At 44.9% G+C, this 21,913-nt stretch overlaps 1 protein-coding gene across 2 annotated transcripts; it reads right to left on the bottom strand.

The window, feature by feature from the left end:
• Positions 1-103: 103 nt before the first annotated feature.
• Positions 104-21,266, bottom strand: rcn3 (reticulocalbin 3, EF-hand calcium binding domain). 2 transcript variants are annotated; one of them, XM_042002806.1, is made up of 8 exons: positions 21,148-21,266; positions 20,673-20,901; positions 18,412-18,605; positions 18,162-18,334; positions 16,760-16,820; positions 16,588-16,679; positions 16,115-16,222; positions 104-587 (listed from the first exon to the last, which is right to left on the bottom strand). In XM_042002806.1, exons 2-8 carry the CDS (start codon positions 20,885-20,887, stop codon positions 480-482), a joined length of 951 nt encoding a protein of 316 aa, XP_041858740.1. In that variant the 5' UTR covers positions 20,888-20,901; positions 21,148-21,266; the 3' UTR covers positions 104-479. The 2 variants fall into 2 exon arrangements, with proteins under 2 accessions (XP_041858740.1, XP_041858749.1); XM_042002815.1 differs by lacking the exon at positions 104-587 and adding an exon at positions 14,588-15,130.
• Between the last annotated feature and the right edge of the window lie 647 nt (positions 21,267-21,913).

Here is a 21,913-nt window from a genome sequence, read left to right as displayed (position 1 = left end):
ATTTTCAATTTCACAAGTTCATGATCAGAACCTGATGAGCTCAGACGAGAGGAGTCCAACTCGTCCTAGTCCCACATTCAGAACAATCCGGTCTCCAGTGAAATAAATATAACATTTTTATTTTATTTTGATTTATATACATATTTATTTTACACATTTCCACGTTCATTATGTCCCTAGATCAGCATGGATCTATAAAATCCACAAACATGTAATTCCTGGTATCTGGAAGTGGAAAATCCAGTATTTCACATGGTGATCAGAGTAACTTTCCCAAATCTAGACATTAAAAATATTAGTTACTTTTATTATATTAGTTACTTTTATTAGAACATTACAGTCCTAACTTCTATCTTATTCTATCTTATATTCTAGCCTTCAATGTTATTTTTACCAAATTCATCCCATGGGCTATATTGGACCCTCTGCTGGGCTGGTTTTGGCCCCCGGACCATATCTTTGACACCCCTGGATTAGATTCACAGCTCATCATGGCCATCCACCCTCATCCCTCCATAGTCTGTGATGGTGCTGATCCTGATGAAGTCCGCCTTGTCCAGCACTTCAGAGAGCGTCAGACGTCCGTCCTGATGAGCAAAGAACAGAAAGTTAGATTTTATTTCATTCTGAAGCATTAAAAAACCTCCATCAGAACCAGAACCGGGAAGGAAAACCTCCATCAGGACCAGAACCAGAACCAGGAAGGAAAACCTCCATCAGAACCGGGAAGGAAAACCTCCATCTGCACCAGAAACGGTTAGGAAAAACTCCATCAGAACCAGAACCGGGAAGGAAAACCTCCATCAGGACCAGAACCAGAACCAGGAAGGAAAACCTCCATCAGAACCGGGAAGGAAAACCTCCATCTGCACCAGAAATGGTTAGGAAAACCTCCGTCAGAACCAGAACCGGGAAGGAAAACCTCCATCAGGACCAGAACCAGAACCAGGAAGGAAAACCTCCATCGGAACCAGGAAGGAAAAACTCCATCAGAACCAGAACCGGGAAGGAAAACCTCCATCAGGACCAGAACCAGAACCAGGAAGGAAAACCTCCATCAGAACCGGGAAGGAAAACCTCCATCTGCACCAGAAACGGTTAGGAAAAACTCCATCAGAACCAGAACCGGGAAGGAAAACCTCCATCAGAACCAGGAAGGAAAAACTCCATCAGAACCAGAACCGGGAAGGAAAACCTCCATCAGGACCAGACCCAGGAAGGAAAACCTCCATCAGAACCAGGAAGGAAAACCTCCATCAGAACCGGGAAGGAAAACCTCCATCTGCACCAGAAACGGTTAGGAAAACCTCCGTCAGAACCAGAACCGGGAAGGAAAAACTCCATCAGAACCAGAACCAGGAAGGAAAACCTCCATCAGAACCAGAACCGGGAAGGAAAACCTCCATCAGGACCAGAACCAGGAAGGAAAACCTCCATCAGAACCAGGAAGGAAAACCTCCATCAGAACCGGGAAGGAAAACCTCCATCTGCACCAGAAACGGTTAGGAAAACCTCCGTCAGAACCAGAACCGGGAAGGAAAAACTCCATCAGAACCAGAACCAGGAAGGAAAACCTCCATCAGAACCAGAACCGGGAAGGAAAACCTCCATCAGGACCAGAACCAGGAAGGAAAACCTCCATCAGAACCAGAACCGGGAAGGAAAACCTCCATCAGGACCAGAACCAGGAAGGAAAACCTCCATCAGAACCAGAACCGGGAAGGAAAACCTCTATCAGAAACGGAAAGGAAAACTTCCATCCAGACCAGGAAGGACGGCATCAGCCTGGGCTATTTGGGACTGGTATGCTAGTTATTCTAACAGAAAACAAACCTGGAGGAGGAATAAACAACATCCACAAGAGGAAAATGGAGAGAGGTCTTTTTTAGGAATTTATGTTTCAGATATATTTTTGTATCTAGGAATGTCTGGGATATTTTTACCATATCTGTAACACATTTTAATCTTTGCCAGGTCAGATAAGATTTGTGAAGCTCCTTCCATTCTGCCTCGTATTAAACCTCTAAACCAGACTAAAAACGCTCCAAGTAACCTGACTAGAGAGGTCCTTGAGGAAAACTTGTTTTAGCTCTGACGGAGTAAGACTGGGATACAGGTTCATCTTTCAGTATTAGTTACTCTGAACATTTTGGTATATAGTTTAAGGGGGTGGTATCAAGGTCTTGGGATGTTTTTATCAGGGTCGATTGCACGTGTAATCTAACGTTTTCTGCCACATCCCACACAGGCCTTCAAGATCAACAAGTCACTTATAAAATATCTGCGCAATCATTTTCTCACTTAAAAAACCACAAAGTCAAATAAAGCTTCTGTCTGCAGTTTCCGGCCTCTGTTTATTATTGTCCTCTGCTTTCCATCCATCCATCCTCATCCGGGAGGATCCTGAGGCGTTCCAGCCCGGCTGAAAAATGTAGTCCCTCCCGCATGTCCTGGGTCTTTCCCGGGTTCTCCTCCCAGAGGGACATGTGTTATAGAAAAATTAATAAGAATCTGAATGAGTAAAAGTAATTAGAAGATTTATTACAGGAGAACTATAAAGTACAAACAATTTCACTTGCAAGTTGAGAGTGTCGTCCAGACTCGCGTGAAGTCGAGAGAGACCCTGACTTTGCATCATTAGCATCAGTTTTTATTCAACCTGGTTCCAGCTGAAAATCAGTCTCTCAGACTGATAGTAGGAGAAAGGAGATTGAGAGGTGTCATTCTCTAAACAACTTTTCTATCAACTGCCTATCAGTCTCATCTTTCTCCCACATCATGAATCCGAAAGAATACTCAGTCTGTCCTCACATACAATGAATAATAACATCAATGTTCTATATCAGAAGGAAAAGAAAACATACATCATGAGATGTAACTGAGAATAACAAATAAATAAATGCATTTTACAAGTAAAAGAATGATTACACTTGTAGTTATTGTATGAGTAATATGATTGACTGACCCGCCTCCTTATCGTGGTGGAGAAGTTTGTGCATCCTGACGATCCTAGCGGCTATGTTGTCGGGGGCTCATGCCCCTGGTAGGGTCACCCATGGCAAACAGGTGTCTAGGGGAGGGACCAGACGAAGTGCGGCTCAAATCACCCCTATGATGAGGAGAAAGCAAAGACCAAGGTTTCCCTTGCCTGGACATGGGTCACCGGGGCCCTCCTCTGGAGCCAGGCCTGGAGGTGGGGTACGGAGGCGAGTGCTTGGTGGCCAGGCCTTTGTCCATGGGGCCCAGTCGGGTTCAGCCCGAAAAGGTGACATGGGCCTCTCCTCCCGTGGGCTCACCCACCTGCAGGAGGGGCCGTAGGGGTCGGGTGCATTGTGAGCTGGGCGGCTGTCAGAGGTGGGGACCCTGGCGGTCTGATCCTCGGGTGCAAAAGCTAGCTCTAGGGACGTGGAATGTCACCTCTCTAGTGGGGAAGGAGCCTGAGCTGGTGCACGAGGTTGAGCGGTTCCAGCTAGATATAGTTGGACTCACTTCGACGCATGGCTTGGGCTCTGGAACCACTGTCCTTAAGACGGGCTGGACCCTCTTCCAGTCTGGAGCTTATCCTGGAGAGAGGCACCGAGCAGGTGTGGGCATGCTCATTGCCCCCCGACTTGGCCCCTGGGGTGGACGAAAGGGTAGCATCCCTCAGGGGCATCTCCAGCTTTTGAGGACACCCTGGGCTTAGCCCGGATCAGATGTAAATTTAAAAATTAGGGGAGCTTATATATATATATATATATATATATATATATATATATATATCGACTGCTGCTGAAGAGTCTGGTAACATTTGCGTCTCTGAAGTAGTTTTATTTAGCTGGCTGAGGGAAAAATGACTCTTTGTATTGGAAAGGCTGCAGACCCCTGCACTAAACACCTAAACAGATTTAGCTGCAGTTTTCTTTTTTCTTTAAACACCAACAGTTAAAATATTTCCTCAAATATATTTATAAAATCAAATATTTATGAGAAAGAAGGATGAAATGTTCAGGATTTACTAACTAAAAGGTAAAAGTCAGCAGGATGAATTTAAAGCTGTGAAGCTGCTTCCTTCTAAACACAGAAGGAACAATATGTGATGAATATCAGCATCAGGTTGTAAATATTAGCATAATATTATTCTCAGTACTTCTCACAAAATATATGCATGTGTGAAAACAGAAACTTTCTTCAGAAGTATTTCATAATAGCAGTAGCAGCTTACACGTAGAAGCTAGATGATAAATAACAAAGAAAACAGCTTAAGGCTTTAACAGCTCTTTCACCTAGTTAACTTTAAATAAAGAGGCCAGAAAAGGGAGAATTTGAAACCACCTCAGTGGCAGGCCTTGAAGCCGGAATAATCTGAAGAGTAGCAAGGAAATGTAAGATAAGTATAATACAGACAGTGCAGAGTTGTTTGCAGAACTCTTCAAGGACTCAACACCCGTCAGCACCCGAAGGAGAAACTGAGAAGAGGCGCGACGCTCTGCAAAAATACACATGAACTGGCACAAAACATACACACGCATAGTCTCATGCATTGTAACAGTATAAAAGAGGAGGATTCTGAGGACAGGCAGGTCTTTCTGGCTGAACCTGAGGACTCTGCACTTCATGTATTAGAGCTCAGCAGCTAAGGCTAAGAGATGGCCTCCTCTTAAGAGATATGTAACTTTTATTCTTCTGGGAAACAAAGAATTGTCAATTCTACTCAAACTCTCTGGTGTTTATGTCTCCCTATATTCAACACAATATTCTGATTAATATTACAGGTTATGGAAATTTTTAAAACCAACAACAAAAAGCAGGATTAGAATCTCACAGCTTCGAGGAGAGAGAAATATTCACAATATGCACAATAACTTCCATCCATGCACCTTTACTGCTTCATTATCCAGACCAGGTATACAAAGTCCAAAAATTATGTAAACACAAATGATGTCTCCCCGTGTCCACCCCACGACATGAACACGAACAAACGACTCCTCTACTGAAAGCTCACATCTCACAGATTCCACAGCTGGAAGTTTCATCTCGCTATGACCAAGATTCACCGAACCAGAGGCAGAAGGTGGCCCCATTTATGCTTTACGTTTATAAAAACTTAAATGGTAAATGGCCTGTACTTATATAGGGCTTTTATCCAAAGCACTTTACATGTACGTCACATTCACACACTGATGGCGGAAGCTGCCATGCAAGGTGTTCAACCAAGACCCATCAGGAGCAATTAGGGGTTTGGAGTCTTGCTCAGGGACACCTCGACATGAGCTCTCCAGGCCAGGATCGAACCGGCGACCCCTGGGCTGCAGGACGACCACTCTAACCACTGAGACATGCCGCCTCATATTCATAAAATGTCTTACTTTGCTGTCTTGTCCAAATTAAAACTGCATTTATTAAATAATATAATAATAATAATAATAATAATAATAATAATAATAATAAACAGTTTCTAATTGTCTTTTGGGAGCAGTTTCTCGTTCAAAAATCACGATGTTCTGTCCATCTGCATGGGTTTTGACAAAGAGAAACGTCAGTACTTTTTCTTTCTTAAGTTCCAGACATAAAACGTCTCTTTATTTTAATAAACCTGCTCTCTCCTGATTACATCAGACGTACCGCTGCAGCAGGAGACAGGGACGCCATGTTTCTGTCATCAAAGCCAGCAGACAGCAAAAAAAAAAAAAAAAAAAAAAACTTAACGTGCAATTAAAAAGATGAACGGTGTTAAGCGTTGCATCAACGCGGGATTAACACGTTAACGTGCCTTACCGTAACTTTATATGTGTGTGTGTCCTCTCTCCACTCTCTCTCCTGATTATAAGACAACTCCCAATTTCCATGACTAATCTTCAGTGTTTCCCCCAACATTATACCCCTACCAGATCAAACTGACCTATTCTGATCTGATTTCTATGCAATCAGCACAAGTCTCATTTGCTCAATAAAAAGTTTGAGTTCTTTTATTAAAAACTAAACAGTCTGGTGTTATTTAGCTGATATGCACATAGACTGTGTAGGACATACATGACATATGTCAGCGCTGATGCGCGCACACACTGACATCTGCGCTTGTGTAACATAATCTAATGTCTTGTGTAGCAACCCCCGACGGGGATCTGCTTGTGTCAAACAAAAAATACACATATTTGGGACAATACTGTCTAACCCTTTACTTTTCTTCTAGCTAAGGAGTTGTAACTGCTTTATTTTAGATTTTCTGTCCATTTTGCTAGCTAGGTCTGGTTTGTTGCGCTCCAACTACTGCTGCTCTCTCCTCTGCACATGCGTACACAGAGCCCCCTGGTTATCGGCTGTGGGTTTGTGGCGCTATAGAAGCAACTACTGTAATCTGACACCCAGTAACTTCATTTGACGTTAGTGACAGGGCTAATCAGACCCTCCAACCCACAGTCCAGCCCTGCTCAGCCCAGTGTTGCTCTAGATGTTAGAGTGAGTGTGGGTGCGTGTGTGTAGCCTGTGGTTGTTGAGAAATAACGGAGCGGAGCGGCTGGAGAAGCGGGAGGCAGTTAAGTTTAACAGCATCTATATAAAGAGATTTACACTGGTCTTTGCTGCCGGGGCTAGACTTAAAAGACCCAGGGCTAAAGCCCTGGAAAAATCGTCTGACTTCGCCACTGGCCTCTGTTAGAGTAAGAAGTTGACAGTTTAAAGTTAACAGTTTAAAGTTTCTCCCTTAAGGATGGGTAATGATTTGGGGTCTCACCCATCCTGCAGAGGACAGGATGTGGTGGTCACAGCTCTGTGTGATAAGGGTCATAAAGTGTTGTATGCTGATGTGTTTCCCTGTTTGAAGTTTGCCAGAACTTTGCTTGCTCTACTGAAGTGTGATAGCTGCTCAATAAAAAGGGTGCACTGGGGTTGAGACTTCGGAGTTGACACCAGACACTCTCTGAGTGCTGAACCACAGTCTCTCCCCATCGCGATGAAGCTGACTTCACTCTGAGTTCTTTGTGTCTTATTTTATGATAGAAAAATACCCATCAGCCTCCCTCCGCCTTCGGGTGGGGGGACGGGTCCTGACTGTTGTTTGTGCTTATGCACCAAATAGCAGCAGTCTTGCCGCCGCATGTTCTGGACACTCGGGTGAAGATAGGGGCGGAGCTGTCAACTGATCACCACCTGTTGTGAGTTGGCTCAGATGGTGGGGGAGGATGCCGGTCAGGCCTGGCAGACCCAAGCGTGTTGTAAGGGTCTGTTGGGAACGTCTGGCAGAGTCCCTTGTTAGAAAGAGTTTAGACTCCCATCTCCGGCAGAGCTTCAACCATGTCCCGGTCAAGGCGGGGGACATTGAGTCTGAATGGGCTGTGTTCCGTGCCTCTATTGTCGAGGCTGCCAGCCGCAGCTGTGGCCATAAGGTCGTCGTTGCCTGTCATGGTGGTAACCCCCGAACTCGTTGGTGGACACTGGCAGTAAGGGATGCCGTCAAGCTGAAGAAGGAGTCCTATCGAGCCTTTTTGGCCTGTAGGACTCCAGAGGCAGCTGATGGGTATCGGCGGACTAAGCGGAGCGCAGCTTTGGCGGTCGCTAAGGCAAAAACTCGGGCATGGGAGGAGTTTGGAGAGGCCATTTACCATCCGGCGGCTCAGGAGGGGAAAGCGGTGCTCCGTCAACACTGTGTACAGTGGGGCTGGGGGGCTGCTGACCTCAACTCGGGACGTTGTGAGGCGGTGGAGGGAATACTTCGAAGACCTTCTCAATCCCACCAACACGTCTTCCGATGAGGAAGCAGAGTCTGGGGTGGCTGGTGCTGGCTGTCCTATCTCTGGGGCTGAGGTCACTAAGGTGGTTAAAAAGCTCCTCGGTGGCAAGGCCCCGGGGGTGGATGAGGTCCGGTCAGAGTTCCTTAAGGCTCTGGATGCTGTAGGGCTGTCTTGGCTGACACGCCTCTGCAGCATCGCGTGGACATCAGGGACAGTTCCCCTGGACTGGCAGACTGGGGTGGTGGTCCCCCTCTTCAAAAAGAGGGACCTGAGGGTGTGCTCTACAGGGGGATCACACTCCTCAGCCTCCTAGGTAAGGTCTATTCAGGGGTGCTGGAGAGGAGGGTCTGTTGGACAGTCAAACCTCGGATTGAAGAGGAGCAGTGTGGTTTTCGTCCCGGTTGTGGAACAGTGGACCAGCTCTACACCCTATTCAGGGTCTTTGAGGGGGCATGGGAGTTTGCCCAACCAATCTACATGTGCTTTGTGGACTTGGAGAAGGCTTTCGATTGTGTCCCCTGGGGACTCTTGTGGGGAGTACTCCTGGAGTATGGAGTGCCGGACCCACTTGTACTAGCTGTCCGGTCCCTGTACGACTGTTGTCAGAGCTTGGTCCGCATTGCCGGCAGTAAATCAGAATAATTTCCAGTGTGGGTTGGACTCTGCCAAGGCTGCCCTTTGTCACCGATTCTGTTGAGGGGATCCGGTTCTGTGGCCTCAGGATTGGGTCTCTGCTCTTTGCAGATGATGTGGTTCTGTTGGCTTCGTCGGGCCGTGATCTTCGGCTCCCACTGGAGCAATTCGCAGCCGAGTGTGAAGCGACTGGGATGACAATCAGCACCTCCAAGTCCAAGACCATGGTCCTCAACCGGAAAAGGGTGCAGTGCTCTCTTCGGGTCTGCAATAGGGTCCTGTACCAAGTGGAGGAGTTCACGTATCTCTGGGTCTTGTTCACGAGTGAGGGAAGGATGAAGTGGGAGATGGACAGGCGGATCAGTGCAGCGTCTGCAGTGATGCAGACTCTGCATCGGTCTGTCGTGGTGAAGAGGGAGCTGAGCCAAAAGGCAAAGCTCTCAATTTACCGGTCGATCTACGCTCCTACCCTCACCTATGGTCATGAGCTGTGGGCAGTGACCAAAAGAACAAGATCGCGAATACAAGCGGCTGAAATGAGTTTTCTCCGCAGGGTGGCCGGGCTCTCCCTTAGAGATAGGGTGAGAAGCTCGGTGATCCGGGAGGGGCTCAGAGTAGAGCCGCTGTCCCTCCACATCGAGAGGAGCCAGATGAGGTGGCTCGGGCATCTGGTTAGGATGCCTCCTGGACGCCTCCCTGGTGAGGTGTTCCGGGCACATCCCACCCGAAAGAGGCCCTGGGGAAGACCCAGGACACGCTGGATGGACTAAATCTCTCGGCTGGCCTGGGAGCACCTCGGGATCCCTCTGGATGAGCTGGTGAATGTGGCCGGGGAGAGGGAAGTCTGGGTTTCCCTGCTTAGGCAGCAGCCCCCGCGACCCGACTCGGATAAGCGGCAGAAAATGGATGGATGGAATATGGTTCTGATCCATGTTTACTTCATCAGAGATGGAGCCGAATAGCATCCTGCTCCTTCTGCCACCAGCAGCCCTCGCCGCATCAGTCAGGTAAAGAAAACAGATTTAATGCATATAAAAATCTCTGCTCTTGATTTAATGGAGATAACAAAGTTAAATGTAAACCATGTATGCTCATATACAGATACTTGATGAAATGGAAAAAGGGGAACTGATGGAGCCACAAAGAACTGTTTTGGCTGGACTTAAACTTTTTTTTTTTTTATTATTCCAATTTAAATGACTGCTATTACAACGTGTGCATTTTTTTTAACTATTACAGGGAATTATATAAAGATCCTAATACAACTAGCCCCCAGGACATAAATACACTTCTAGAATCACTAGATTCCCTCAACAGGTGAAGAACAGAACAAGCGGTAAAGAGAGAAATCATGAAGGAGGAAATGGAATTTCTAAGCTGGAGGTCCACAGAGCACCAGGAACGGGTGGCTTTCCTGCCTGGTATAATGGTAGAAGTACCAAATAGTACCCATACTTTCAGACTGCTTTAACCACATCCACCAAGAACATGAAGGGAAGCAATCATTTCCATATTCATAAGGAGGGGAGGGATAAAAAAAAATATATAATGCATATAGACAGTTTTCTCTACTGAATATTGATTATAAGTTGTATGCATCAATACTGGCTAAAAGACTAGAACATATAAAACCAGAGCTAGTGGATCCAGTTCAAATAGGCGTGATAGACAGACGCCAAGGCAACATTGGACGGGTGATGCATGCGCTTGATCATGTGACTAGGAATAATAACAGAGCTGTAGTCCTCAGTCTAGATGCTGAAAAGGCGTTTGATTCAGGAGAGCGGGGCTGCCGCCAAGGCTGTCCGCTCAGCCCAGCTCTTTTCTTCCTTTAGCACCGTCAATATGGGATGGTCCGTTAATAAAAGGAATAATGGTCAGTTTGAGCAAAGACTTGTCTGTATGCAGATGACATATTACTGTACCACAGCACCAGAGGTTAGCATCCCTAGGTTGATGTCTACATTAAAAGACAAGACAAGAAAAAAATTAAATGTGCAGAAAACTCCATTTTTAAGTTATAACTACACTCATCAGAAAGACATGCTAAATAAATTTAATTTCTAATAGAACTCAGCAAACTGAGTACCTGGGGGTTAGGATAACTAAAGATTTATCCAAAATATGTGAAAGGAACTATGGCCCCATACGTAAACACATCAAGTCAAATATTGACAGATGGTCTTAACTGCCCTTAGACATCCACAATAGGATAGAAATAATAAAAAATGAACCTACTTCCCCGATTCTTGGGACATTCCAGAAATGGAGGACATTTTACTTCCCACCTGTAAAATTTCCAGTAATCTGTGCACAATACACTAACACAGGCACTGCTTGTGTAAATTACACTTGTCTTGAGAAAAAATGTAATTGTAGTTACAGATTTCAAGTACCCCCTAAAATGGCATTTTTCTCTTATCCTTTCTTCTAAATGACAAACTTGCATGTCAAATATAACCATTGGAGAAAGTTTTTAATGGACTTTTTTTTTTGATGACCTTGTCTAAGTGTTTTCTTTTATTATGGATACATTTGAATTTAATAATCAGCATATCTTAAAAAACTGTAATAATGTGCTGAAGTTGTGTCCCTCAACATGTGTGCAACCTTGTTACAAAACCTATTTAGCATGACAGAAGAAGAAAAACAGTGAGTTACATGACACAGAAGAAATGACTCATTAAGATTTCTGCTAACAGCGTGGACAGACCAAGGGTAAGATTTCTCTTCCATTTTTTCAATCTTGACTGAGTGTGTCACTCTAACCAATGCAACCCTGTTACTCATACTGTAAAATTAACACAAACCGATTTAGTTTTTTCCTTTATTATTTAATATAACCAACTCTGTCTTCAGTGTTAAAGTAACATTACATTTCACAGCTAACATATTATCCCAAATGAAAACTAACATTAGCATTGATTTTCAGCCCAATACTTTAATTACAGGGTTGCATCTAATTCAGTTCACTCAGAAGGGGCAATCCCTGGTCTAAAGTAAGATTAAATGTGTGTATAATTTAGCAGAATATTGTTGTTGCTCGAGTCCTGAAATCTTCGAGAAGGAGTTTTCAAGAAAAACCGGGAACTTTTTTTAGGTTAGCCATATATATATAGAGAAAGAGAGAGAGCACATGCACTTTGGGGGTTCCTAAGTATTCAGGGTTGCACTAAGCATGACGAACACCACATAAAACATCTCATGAAAAGTATATTTTGATCCTTAAGCTGGAGAAATGCAATTCTTTGTTTGTTTATAGTGCTGTTTTCAAAAATAGATGAAAAAATACTTAATAGTTAATTTTTCAAATGTTTCTATGCCCAAATTGTCCTCCAATTCTGGAATTACCCATATCTTTTTCAGTCTTTTTAAAAAAAAATTATTAGCAGCCAGCAAGAAGGCTGAAACCCAGAAACGGTTGCAGGCCACACCTCCAGCGGAAACAGACTGGATGGATATTGTAACTAATATTCAAAACATGGAAAGGATGGCCCTTTCGCCAAGGCTACGGCTGGAAAATGGAACGTGTTTGCAACCACAAGCGACATTCAATGAGACATGAACTGTATCTCCATCAGTATAATGTGTGTATGGATGCGTAGGTGTTGTTTATGTTCCTTTAATACAAATACTTTCTATAAAAATACAAAAAAAGAAAAAGTGGACAAAGCTCTGGCACCGGTCTTACAGGGACCAGACAGCTCGTACTTCATCCACCCCGGGGCCTTGCCACCAGGAGGGTTTTAACCACCTCAGCCCCAGAGATAGCAGAGCCCACGCCTGGCTCCTCGTCAGAAGACGTCTTGGTGCGATTGACGAAGAATTCCTTCCACTGACCCACAACACCCTGAGTCGAGGTCAGCAGCCCCCCATCCCGACTGAACAGTGTTGATGGAGCACTGCTTCCCCCTCCTGAGCCGCCGGATGGTGGACCAGAATCTCCTTGAAGCCGCCCAGAAGTCGTTCTCCATGGAACTTCCTTCATGCCCAAGTTGAAGCCATGTTCCTCTTTGCCTGCCGATACCCATCAGCTGCCCCCAGAGTCCCACAGGCCATTTCGCTGTCCATAACTCTGTTTGCTGTGGTCCTTGAGTGTTTGTGGACTTTGGTTTGTTAGCTTTTCTGACTGAATGACCTGACACTGAAACATCTGGGTTGTTCTGACCAGACTTTAATGTCACTGTTACAGCCCACCCTTCTGATCTGAACTCAATAATATTTTATATTTTTCATTTCTCTTATTTTGGTCATTACTGTGAACTTTAATGTCCTCTTGTTAATTTGTTGTTGTGCTATGTTAGCCTCCCAAAAGACTAAAGATGGTAATGAGATTGAGCATAATCTTACATATTTACATTTTATGTGGTCATGTTTATGCATCGCTCTTTAAAAAGAAACAACTCAGTTTCTCCAGTTTAACTTACCTTTTTGGCTCCCTGTTCAGTCTAAATGGAAACTAAACTAATATGGATCATGAATGGATCTGGGTCTGGAACAGCGGGCTTTCTGTGTGGATTTTGCATGCTCTCCCGTATACGTGGTTCTCTCCGGGTTCTCTGGCTTCCTGCATGTTAGGTTAACTGGTCACTCTAAATCCTCCCTAGGAGTGAGTTTCAGTGGTTGTTAGTCTCTCTGTGTCAGCCCTGCGATGGACTGGCCACCTGCCCAGGTGCACCTGCCTCTCGCCTGCTAATTACTGGGACAGGCTCCAGCCTCCCCGCAACCCTGAATTGGACCAAGCGGTACAGAAAATTAATAAAATATTTTTTTTTAACCTCTTTATCACATAACCCCTGTACATGGTTCAGCATGGAAGTCTGGAAGTCCAGCAGATGTTAGCAAATGTCAGGAAGCAGCAATGCTAACATGTAGCATAGCAACACGACAGGAAAAACTCAGTTAAAAGACTCTTCCAAGCATTGGCATCCAAACCAAACACAGTTCAAACCCCAAGCAGTTATATGTGAATGTAAGAAAACCATGAGAACATCTCTGTCCACTTTAGAGCTTCTGCTAATTTCTCCACACAAACAGCAGAGACTCTGCTGGTTCCAGAGACGTCTGTCTCATCACGGTGGGACAGAAACTCTGGAGCTAGCAGCCAGAACCAGAAACCAGGTCTTACTTTTGCTGTTTGTGGTGAAAAGTTTCATTCCAGCTCTAAAAACTCTGCTTGTGTGTTTTCCTATGATTCTGCCTTTGTTTGAGATGAACCATTAAGGTCCTGCTGGTTTCCATGGAGATTAAGGAGGTTTTAAATGAAGGATTCACTCTGCCTATCATAGACTATCGGTTCACTTCTGGATGTTTATGGTGTTTCTATGGTGAATGTGGGGCTATCCCTGGATTTTCCTGACTCTGACCATTGATAGAGGCGTCCATCATCATCATCATCAGCTTCCTGAGATATTTACCTGCGTTAACACCTCTACCTGGAAACCTGCTCAGGTTCACCTTTACCTTCTACCGTAGCACAGTTGCTCCTCAGATATTACTTTACTCGTTCCTAGGACTACTTTACTCAATCCTAGGATTACTATCCTGTTTCCAAGGAGTACTTTGCTAATGTGTAGGACTATCTCAGTAATTCGTAGGGCTAATTTACTCATTCCCTAGGATTACTTTACTCATTCCTAGATGAACTGGGTTGCTATTCTCTGGTTTTCTTTCAGGACTAGATAACCATTTATATTTTCTACTGTGTTCCAGATTAATTTACTCTGACACAGTATCACATGTTGATTGTTACACTTCTGTAGTAATCTCTCACATCTGACCTTTCTGTAGAGACCAGGCTTATAACTACAGACCTTGTAGTTGTGAAGATATACTTCCTTTATGCTGGGTATATCATTTAGGATATAGGGTAGAAATAATGAGGTCTATCAATAAGAATTTCAATATGTCGTAATTTGTTATGAACTGGAGCTGATTTCATTTGAAAAAACAGGTCAGTCTGTCTTTTGGACTTGACATTGCTGTAATAAATGATGAGCAGTGCATGGACAGTGGTTCTTTCTGCAGCACACATCCTAAACCAATCCTTCTTTTCTCTGATCCAGCCTCTGCTCGGTGTAGAAAATGGGTGAAACGTTTTCAATCATCAAGCTGATGTTTAAAAAAATCTCTTTTTTCCCGCCTAACGTTCAGATGATACTAAACCTGGTCTCACGTCTCACTGAGGATGGATGAGATGACAAAAAAAACAAAACAAAAAAAACTACATTTATAGAAAAAAGAAAAACAAGAATTTTAATAGTGAAGTCAGAAAAGTTTCTCACTTTGTTTCCCTTTGTTCCACTTGGACATTTCTGCACTTTTACATATTTTCATAACACAAGAACATCATCAGCACCGTATTTGAACATTTTGACCTTTTTAGAAAAACAGCATCAGTGCATGTTGGAGAAAATCTGGGTCAGGAACCCTGGGAGCTCACAGCTCAACCTTTCCATGGGACAACAGGAAAAACATTAGTAAAACAACCACAGAGAGACCTGCATGTTCCTCAGCACCGACAGTACTTACATACACAGTATGTATGTGTGTGTGTGTGTGTGTGTGTGTGTGAATGTGGGTCCAAGGACCGGACCTGGACTCCGGACCAGAACCCTGTCCCTTAACCCAAGGTGACCGAAATCTCCTCAGCATGCGAAGTGAATAATGAAGGCAGCAGCTCAGAGTTCATCGTGCTTCTTTGTTAAATCTTCGCCGTAATTGGTTGCCTGACTTCCCACAAACATGTTCCAGTTGGACAGAATCTCCGTCTTTGTGATTTTCCCATCCTGCCGTTCGCCAACATCCGTTCATCCGTTTATGATCGACAGGAGGAAGAAGGGATGAAGACCGAAGAGAGAGATGACAGGATGAAGAAGGGATGAAAACCAGAGAGAGATGACAGGAGGAAGGAGGGATGAAAACCAGAGAGAGATGACAGGAGGAAGAAGGGATGAAGACCGAAGAGAGAGATGGCAGGAGGAAGGAGGGATGAAAACCAGAGAGAGATGACAGGAGGAAGGAGGGATGAAGACCGAAGAGAGAGATGACAGGAGGAAGGAGGGATGAAGACCGAAGAGAGAGATGGCAGGAGGAAGGAGGGATGAAAACCAGAGAGAGATGACAGGAGGAAGGAGGGATGAAAACCAGAGAGAGATGACAGGAGGAAGAAGGGATGAAAACCAGAGAGGGACAACAGGATGAAGAAGGGATGAAAACCAGAGAGAGATGACAGGAGGAAGGAGGGATGAAGACCAGACAGAGAGAGGGAAGGAGGAATGTAAGAGAGCAGGAGAGAAAAAGAGGATGGTTAGTAATTAATTAACCCATAATTAAACCAACCAATCATCTTCAGACATGTGGTTAACTAGTCTTTTCAGGAATCACATGATTTATAGAAACATTAAACATTAATTAAAGACAAACAAAGTTTGGTTTTAAACCATCTGTTTCTGGACATGAGGATTTACTCTGGATGGCATCGCCTTGTCTAAGGATGGCATCGCCTTGTCTAAGGATGGCATCGCCTTGTCTAAGGATGGCATCGCCTTGTCTAAGGATGGCATCGCCTTGTCTAAGGATGGCATCGCCTTGTCTAAGGATGGCATCACCTTGTCTAAGGATGGCATCACCTTGTCTAAGGATGGCATCGCCTTGTCTAAGGATGGCATCACCTTGTCTAAGGATGGCATCACCTTGTCTAAGGATGGCATCGCCTTGTCTAAGGATGGCACCAGGTTCAGGTCTGTGGTTTTAGAGACCATCAGATGTACCTTATCAGTGTCCGTCTCATGGATGAGGTGCTTGGCCTCGTTGTCTGCATGGTCCACGTCTCCTGGTAAAATCCAGTGGGCCACTTCTCCAGCATCCAGGTATCCATCCTGGAACATCAGGAACAGAAGCATGAAGATCATCATGATGCTGCTACTGGACAGCTGCACAACAGGGATGTCTCAGACCTCCTCACACCTCCTCCTCATCCCTCCTTACACCTCCTCATCCCTCCTTACACCTCCTCATCCCTCCTTACACCTCCTCTTCCCACCTTACCCCCATCCTTTCATAGATCTCCTCAGATCCTCCTAATCCCTTTATCAGACCTTCTCATCCTTCTATAGATCTCCTCAAACCTCATCCCTCCTCAGACCTCCTACATGATAGCGAAACCTCCTACAGGAGGACGAAACCTCCTTAGTAGAGTTAGTATTAGTAGAGAAAACCAACTAATGGAAGAATCATTCTTCACCTTGTTGGTGTCTCTGAACTCAGCGAAATGTTTCTTCTCCGTCTGGACCCAGTCCGGTTCACTTTCTTCGTCCTCTGGGGTGAACATATCCCCTGCGGAGGTCCAAAAACATGAAATCAGGTGGCTGTCAAAGGAGAAGCAGCTGATCACAGAGAGGAGGAGAGAAACTCACCGATGTATTCATCCAGGTTGATCTTCCCATCGCTGTCCTTATCAATGTCTTCTATAGTTTCCTGCGGAGAAGATCACATGTTCTTGTCATCGTTTACCAATTTATTTACCGGCTTGTTTACTGGTTCATTTGGTTTAGTAGTTTGTTTACTGGTTAGTTTCGTTGTTTAGTTTACCAGTGTATTTATTGGCTTGTTTAATGTTCGTTTGCTTTATTGGTTCGTTTAGTTTACTGGTTCATTTACTGGTTCAGTTACCAGTTCTTTAACTGGTAGCACAGTAGTGGGGAACGCAATCCTGAAGGCTGCATTCCTGCATGTTTCCATGTGTCCCTGCTCCAACACACCTAATCCAAATCAAATGGATTCAACTACCATTCAAGTTCTAATCAAGTTCTGCACGGTGACTCATTAATCTGAATCAGGCGTGTTGGAGCAGGGACACATGGAAAACGTGAGCAGCCATATACCCATAAAGTTCGCCTTGGCAAAGCACACAGCAGCCAGACCATCACTGGTTCATCTAGCTTACTGGTTCATTTACTGGTTCATTTTGTTTACTGGTCCCTTTAATACACTGGTTTGTTAACTGGTTAGTTTAGTTTACTGGTTAGTTTGGTTTACTCGTTTTATTGGTTTACTGGCTGATTTAATACACTGGTTTGTTAACTGGTTCATTTAGCTTACTGGCTAATTACCGGTTCATTTCCTGGTTTGTTTAGTTCTCTGGTTCATTTACTGGTTAGTTTAGTGTACTTGTTTATAGTCAACAATAGTCGACAATAAAAATAGTCAACAATGAATTTACCCGTCGACTATTGTCAGCAAAAAAAAAAAAAAAAAAAAAAAGTCTTATTTTCTTATCTCTGCTGAGAGTTGTATAAATAAAGTCCGCCAGGGGAAAAATATGGCGGCGGACCAGGGAGCAAAACTGCGGCAGAGGACGTCAAAAGTCTGGAATGACTTCAGATTAAACTTACAAAATAATTTAAATACATGTGAGGTTTGTAAAGCGGACCCTGCATATCACGGAAGTACGTCTGCAATGCTCGAACATGTAAAGAGGAGGCACGTCGGACGTACATAACAACCTCATGCAAGATTTCAAAGCTGAAAGTGAAAGAAGAGCTATTTAATAATTATGAGATACATAATCTGATTGGTCGACTAGTCGTTTTAATAGTTGGTGACTAACCGACCATCAGAATAGTCATTAGTTGCAGCCCTACTTGTTGTATTAGTTCACTGGCTCATTTACTGGTCCCTTTAACCAGTTCATTAACTGGTTCATTGAGTTTACTGGTTTGTTTTCTAGTTAGTCAGATGAGTTTCGTTCAGATGTGCTGAAAAAGAACCCAGATGGTCAGACTGCAGCAGATGGATCAGTTACAACATCCTGGTTACCTGAACTACCAAATCCGTCATATAGTCAAACTCCTCAGGGTGGAGGAAGGCAGTGAACTCCTCTCTCGTGGCAATCCCATCGCCATCTCGGTCGGCTGACTTGAAGCGCCGCTCGTCCCGGGTGAGCATGGCTTTATAGGTGGCCTTGTCTTCCACATCATCGAACTCCTCACCTGAAGAGAAAAACAAAGTGTTGCACAATAAGAAATGGAAACCAAAAGAAAGAAATGAGCGTACAACAGAGGATTACCCAGATAGTATCCATAGGTGGTATTTTTATACTCCTCCCAGCTGATCTTGTCATCTTTGTTCTGATCGTAGTCCTTCCAGTTCTTGTTGACGTTCTCCTCGATGTACCTCCTCTGCCGATGTTTGATCCAGTGGTGCAGCTCTGCGTGGCTGACGTAGCCATCTTTATCGGTGTCGATGCGGTCCACAATCTTCCTGTGAGGAGAGGTGGACAGTTACATCGGAGCATCAGCAGCACATGAGTGGACACCATGTGCAACACCTTCCCTACTGGGAAAATGTATTTCTGGTCTACATTCCAGACCACAAAAAATTTGTTTTTACCAACAACCAAAAACCATCGAGAAAAACAACAACTGTGGGCCAAAGGTCAGGGTTTACCAAACCTCGCCACATTTAAGAGAGAGAGGGAGGGGGCAAGAAACAGAGAGAGAGAGAGAGCGAGAGTGAAAGAGAGATGAAGAAACAGGTCTGTGATTAAAGAAGATATCTTGTTCTGGGTTTTACAGTAAATGTGGAAAATGTTTTCTTATTACATCCCCTCTCGTCAGTAAGGTCCTGTTTTTAGCAGGAAACAGATGAAAGATGAAACCCTGCCTGGTTTCCACCAGCCGGAAATGCAGCTAAATAAAAAGAAATATCAGCCTTGAACTAGAGGAGATCATGAATGATGCTAAACTGGCACATCTCAGCCACGTAGCTGGAAAGCTGGAGGAGTTAAATCTCCAGCTACACAAAGCAGGTCCATAAAGACCTGGATGAGTCTGGTGTGGATGAACCTGACTGGCCTGCACAGAGTCCTCAACCTGATAGAAGACCTTTGGGATGAATAAGAGCAGAGGCTTAGAGCCAGGCCTTCTCATCCAGCATCTGACCACAGATGCAAATCTAGAGGAATGGCCAAAAATTCCTATAAACACAATCCTAAACTTGTGGAAAGCCTTCCCAGAAGAGTTGAAGCTGTTACAGCTGCAGAGGGAGGGCCACCGTCATAATGAACTCCTCTGATTAAGAATGGAGGTCTATTAAGTTCATATGAGAGACAAGGCAGGTGATCCAATACTTTCTGCAACATAGTGTATATATGATATTAAAAAATAAATGAATTCTTAATAATATATAAATATAAAAATAAAATATCGATATATAAAATATTAAACGTATATAAAAGATTTTAAATTAAATAAATATAAAAATAAAATATTAAATACTTTTAAAAATATCTAAACATTTTAATGACTATTAGATTTGTTTTTGACCCTTAGAAACAGGATGGGATGATGCAGCATGGGTCTGGTTCTGTAGACCCGTCAGAGGAAACGGCTCCATCTAAAACTACTGCAGAAGGATTGAATGTGTGATCCACCCCAACCAGCTAGCCTGCTGCTTCTTCTACTTTCTCTCAACCTTTTACATCATGCGTTTACCTGCTCCCTCTTGGTTTGTTTTCTGTATGTTGATCTAACCTAAAATATCTTGACTTCATTTTTGTTTCCTTGCAAATGTACACTTTATCACAATATAAAAAACAAAATTAAAGATGGAGGGTGATGGAGCAGGTGCCCCATGGACACGCTCAAATCCTCATTCAGGTCCTGACTTATGTGGACTACCTCTCTGTCTCCCACCGCTAAACAAACACCACTAACCCAAGAAGAATTTCTACAGGACTGAGCTGCTGTGGGCGGATGGACGGATGGATGGAGGGATGGATGGATGGATGGAGGGATGGATGGATGGATGGATGGATGGAGGGATGGATGGATGGATGGATGGATGGAGGGAGGGAGAGAGGGAGGGAGGGATGGATGGATGGATGGATGGATGGAGGGAGGGAGGGAGGGATGGATGGATGGAGGGAGGGAGGGAGGGATGGATGGAGGGAGGGAGGGAGGGAGGGAGGGAGGGAGGGAGGGATGGATGGATGGATGGATGGATGGATGGAGGGAGGGAGGGAGGGAGGGAGGGATGGATGGATGGATGGATGGATGGATGGATGGATGGATGAAGGGATGGATGGATGGATGGATGGATGGAGGGAGGGAGGGAGGGAGGGAGGGATGGATGGATGGATGGATGGATGGATGGATGGATGGATGGAGGGAGGGAGGGAGGGATGGATGGATGGATGGATGGATGGATGGAGGGAGGGATGGATGGATGGAGGGAGGGAGGGAGGGAGGGATGGATAGATGGATGGATGGATGGATGGATGGAGGGAGGGAGGGAGGGATGGATGGATGGATGGATGGTGGAACTTACGCTAATCTGTCTTTGCTCTCGTCGGGGGTCAGCTGGTCAAAGGTCTTGGCCTCCTCCTTTCCCAGGAAGGCCTCGTGGTCGTACTGGTAGCCGTGATCATCATCATGGATGTGGTTGCTCAGGTCAGCTTGGTGATGGATGCGCTTCTCCTGGGCAGGGACTGCAAAGGCCACGGCGACCAAGTAGGCGGATAGAAGTGACCTCAGCAGCATCATGACTGATTTCTGGGCTGTCAGATGGAGAAAAAACAAAGTTCTTCACTTCAGGACACAACACAGTAAAAACTCTGGAGTAAGTTTTCAGTTCACAGCAGCAATGATGCCTTCAGGGACAATCTAACAGAAAATCTGCCATTTAACTGGAAAAGTGTTAAACTGAGACAGTCAGACATCTCAGTGAGAGGACAGCTGTCCTCCATCAGTCTAAACATGTCTCCATCCCTAAACTGACATCTTTAAAATTACCGTGAACTTACCCAAAACAGATCAACTGTGCCACCTCCTCGAGCTCCTCAGCAAACACCCGCAGATCAGCGTCCGCGTTGGCAGTCTTTGCCTCTAAATACCTCAGCCCTGTGGGCAGGGCCTCATCTCAGCGACAGCCAATCATCGACGGCCTGTGGTAACGTTTCAGCCAATAGGAAGTGTGACACAGCGGTACAACCCTTACTGGCGATTATCATTGGCTGTTAACCGCCACGTTGTCACGTAAGCGCGCACCCTCATCTCTTTCCCTCATCTTCTCCCCGCGGAGACGTGTCCAATAGAAGGAAGATGATTGGTGGAGAGATCAAACTAAAACGATATCAAACGTCAGGTGGAGGGCACGTGACGCTACAAAGTTCTGTCCCCTCTCAAAAACCAGCCCCCAACCCCCCCCCCCCCCCGCACAGTTCTTGTCACCGTTGCCGGGCGCTGAGACGAAGCTCAAATCGTGGCAAGGGCAACTACCGGTTGTGGCCGCTACTTGTCCCGGACTGCCAGAATCTGCCGAAGCGGATGGCCCGACTCTCCACAGCCTAACGTTTATAACCGTAAACAAATGTCTTTAGGCACAGAAATGTTGGTGGATGTAAGCTGCTTCAACCGTGCTGCGGCAGCTCTTTGGAGCACCAGGGAACGGGGGAAGTGCCTGCAACCTGCACCAGGCAAGAACCAGATGGTAAGTATAATGAGAGGATTAATGTGATTTTATGTACAGAATACGAGAATAAAACCCCACTAATAAAGACACCATGCTGT

The sequence above is a fragment of the Melanotaenia boesemani genome, chromosome 2 (assembly GCF_017639745.1).
Source record: "Melanotaenia boesemani isolate fMelBoe1 chromosome 2, fMelBoe1.pri, whole genome shotgun sequence".
Lineage (NCBI taxonomy): Eukaryota > Metazoa > Chordata > Actinopteri > Atheriniformes > Melanotaeniidae > Melanotaenia > Melanotaenia boesemani.
Note: the sequence above shows the minus strand (reverse complement) of the source record. Positions and strands in the feature narration are given on the sequence as shown.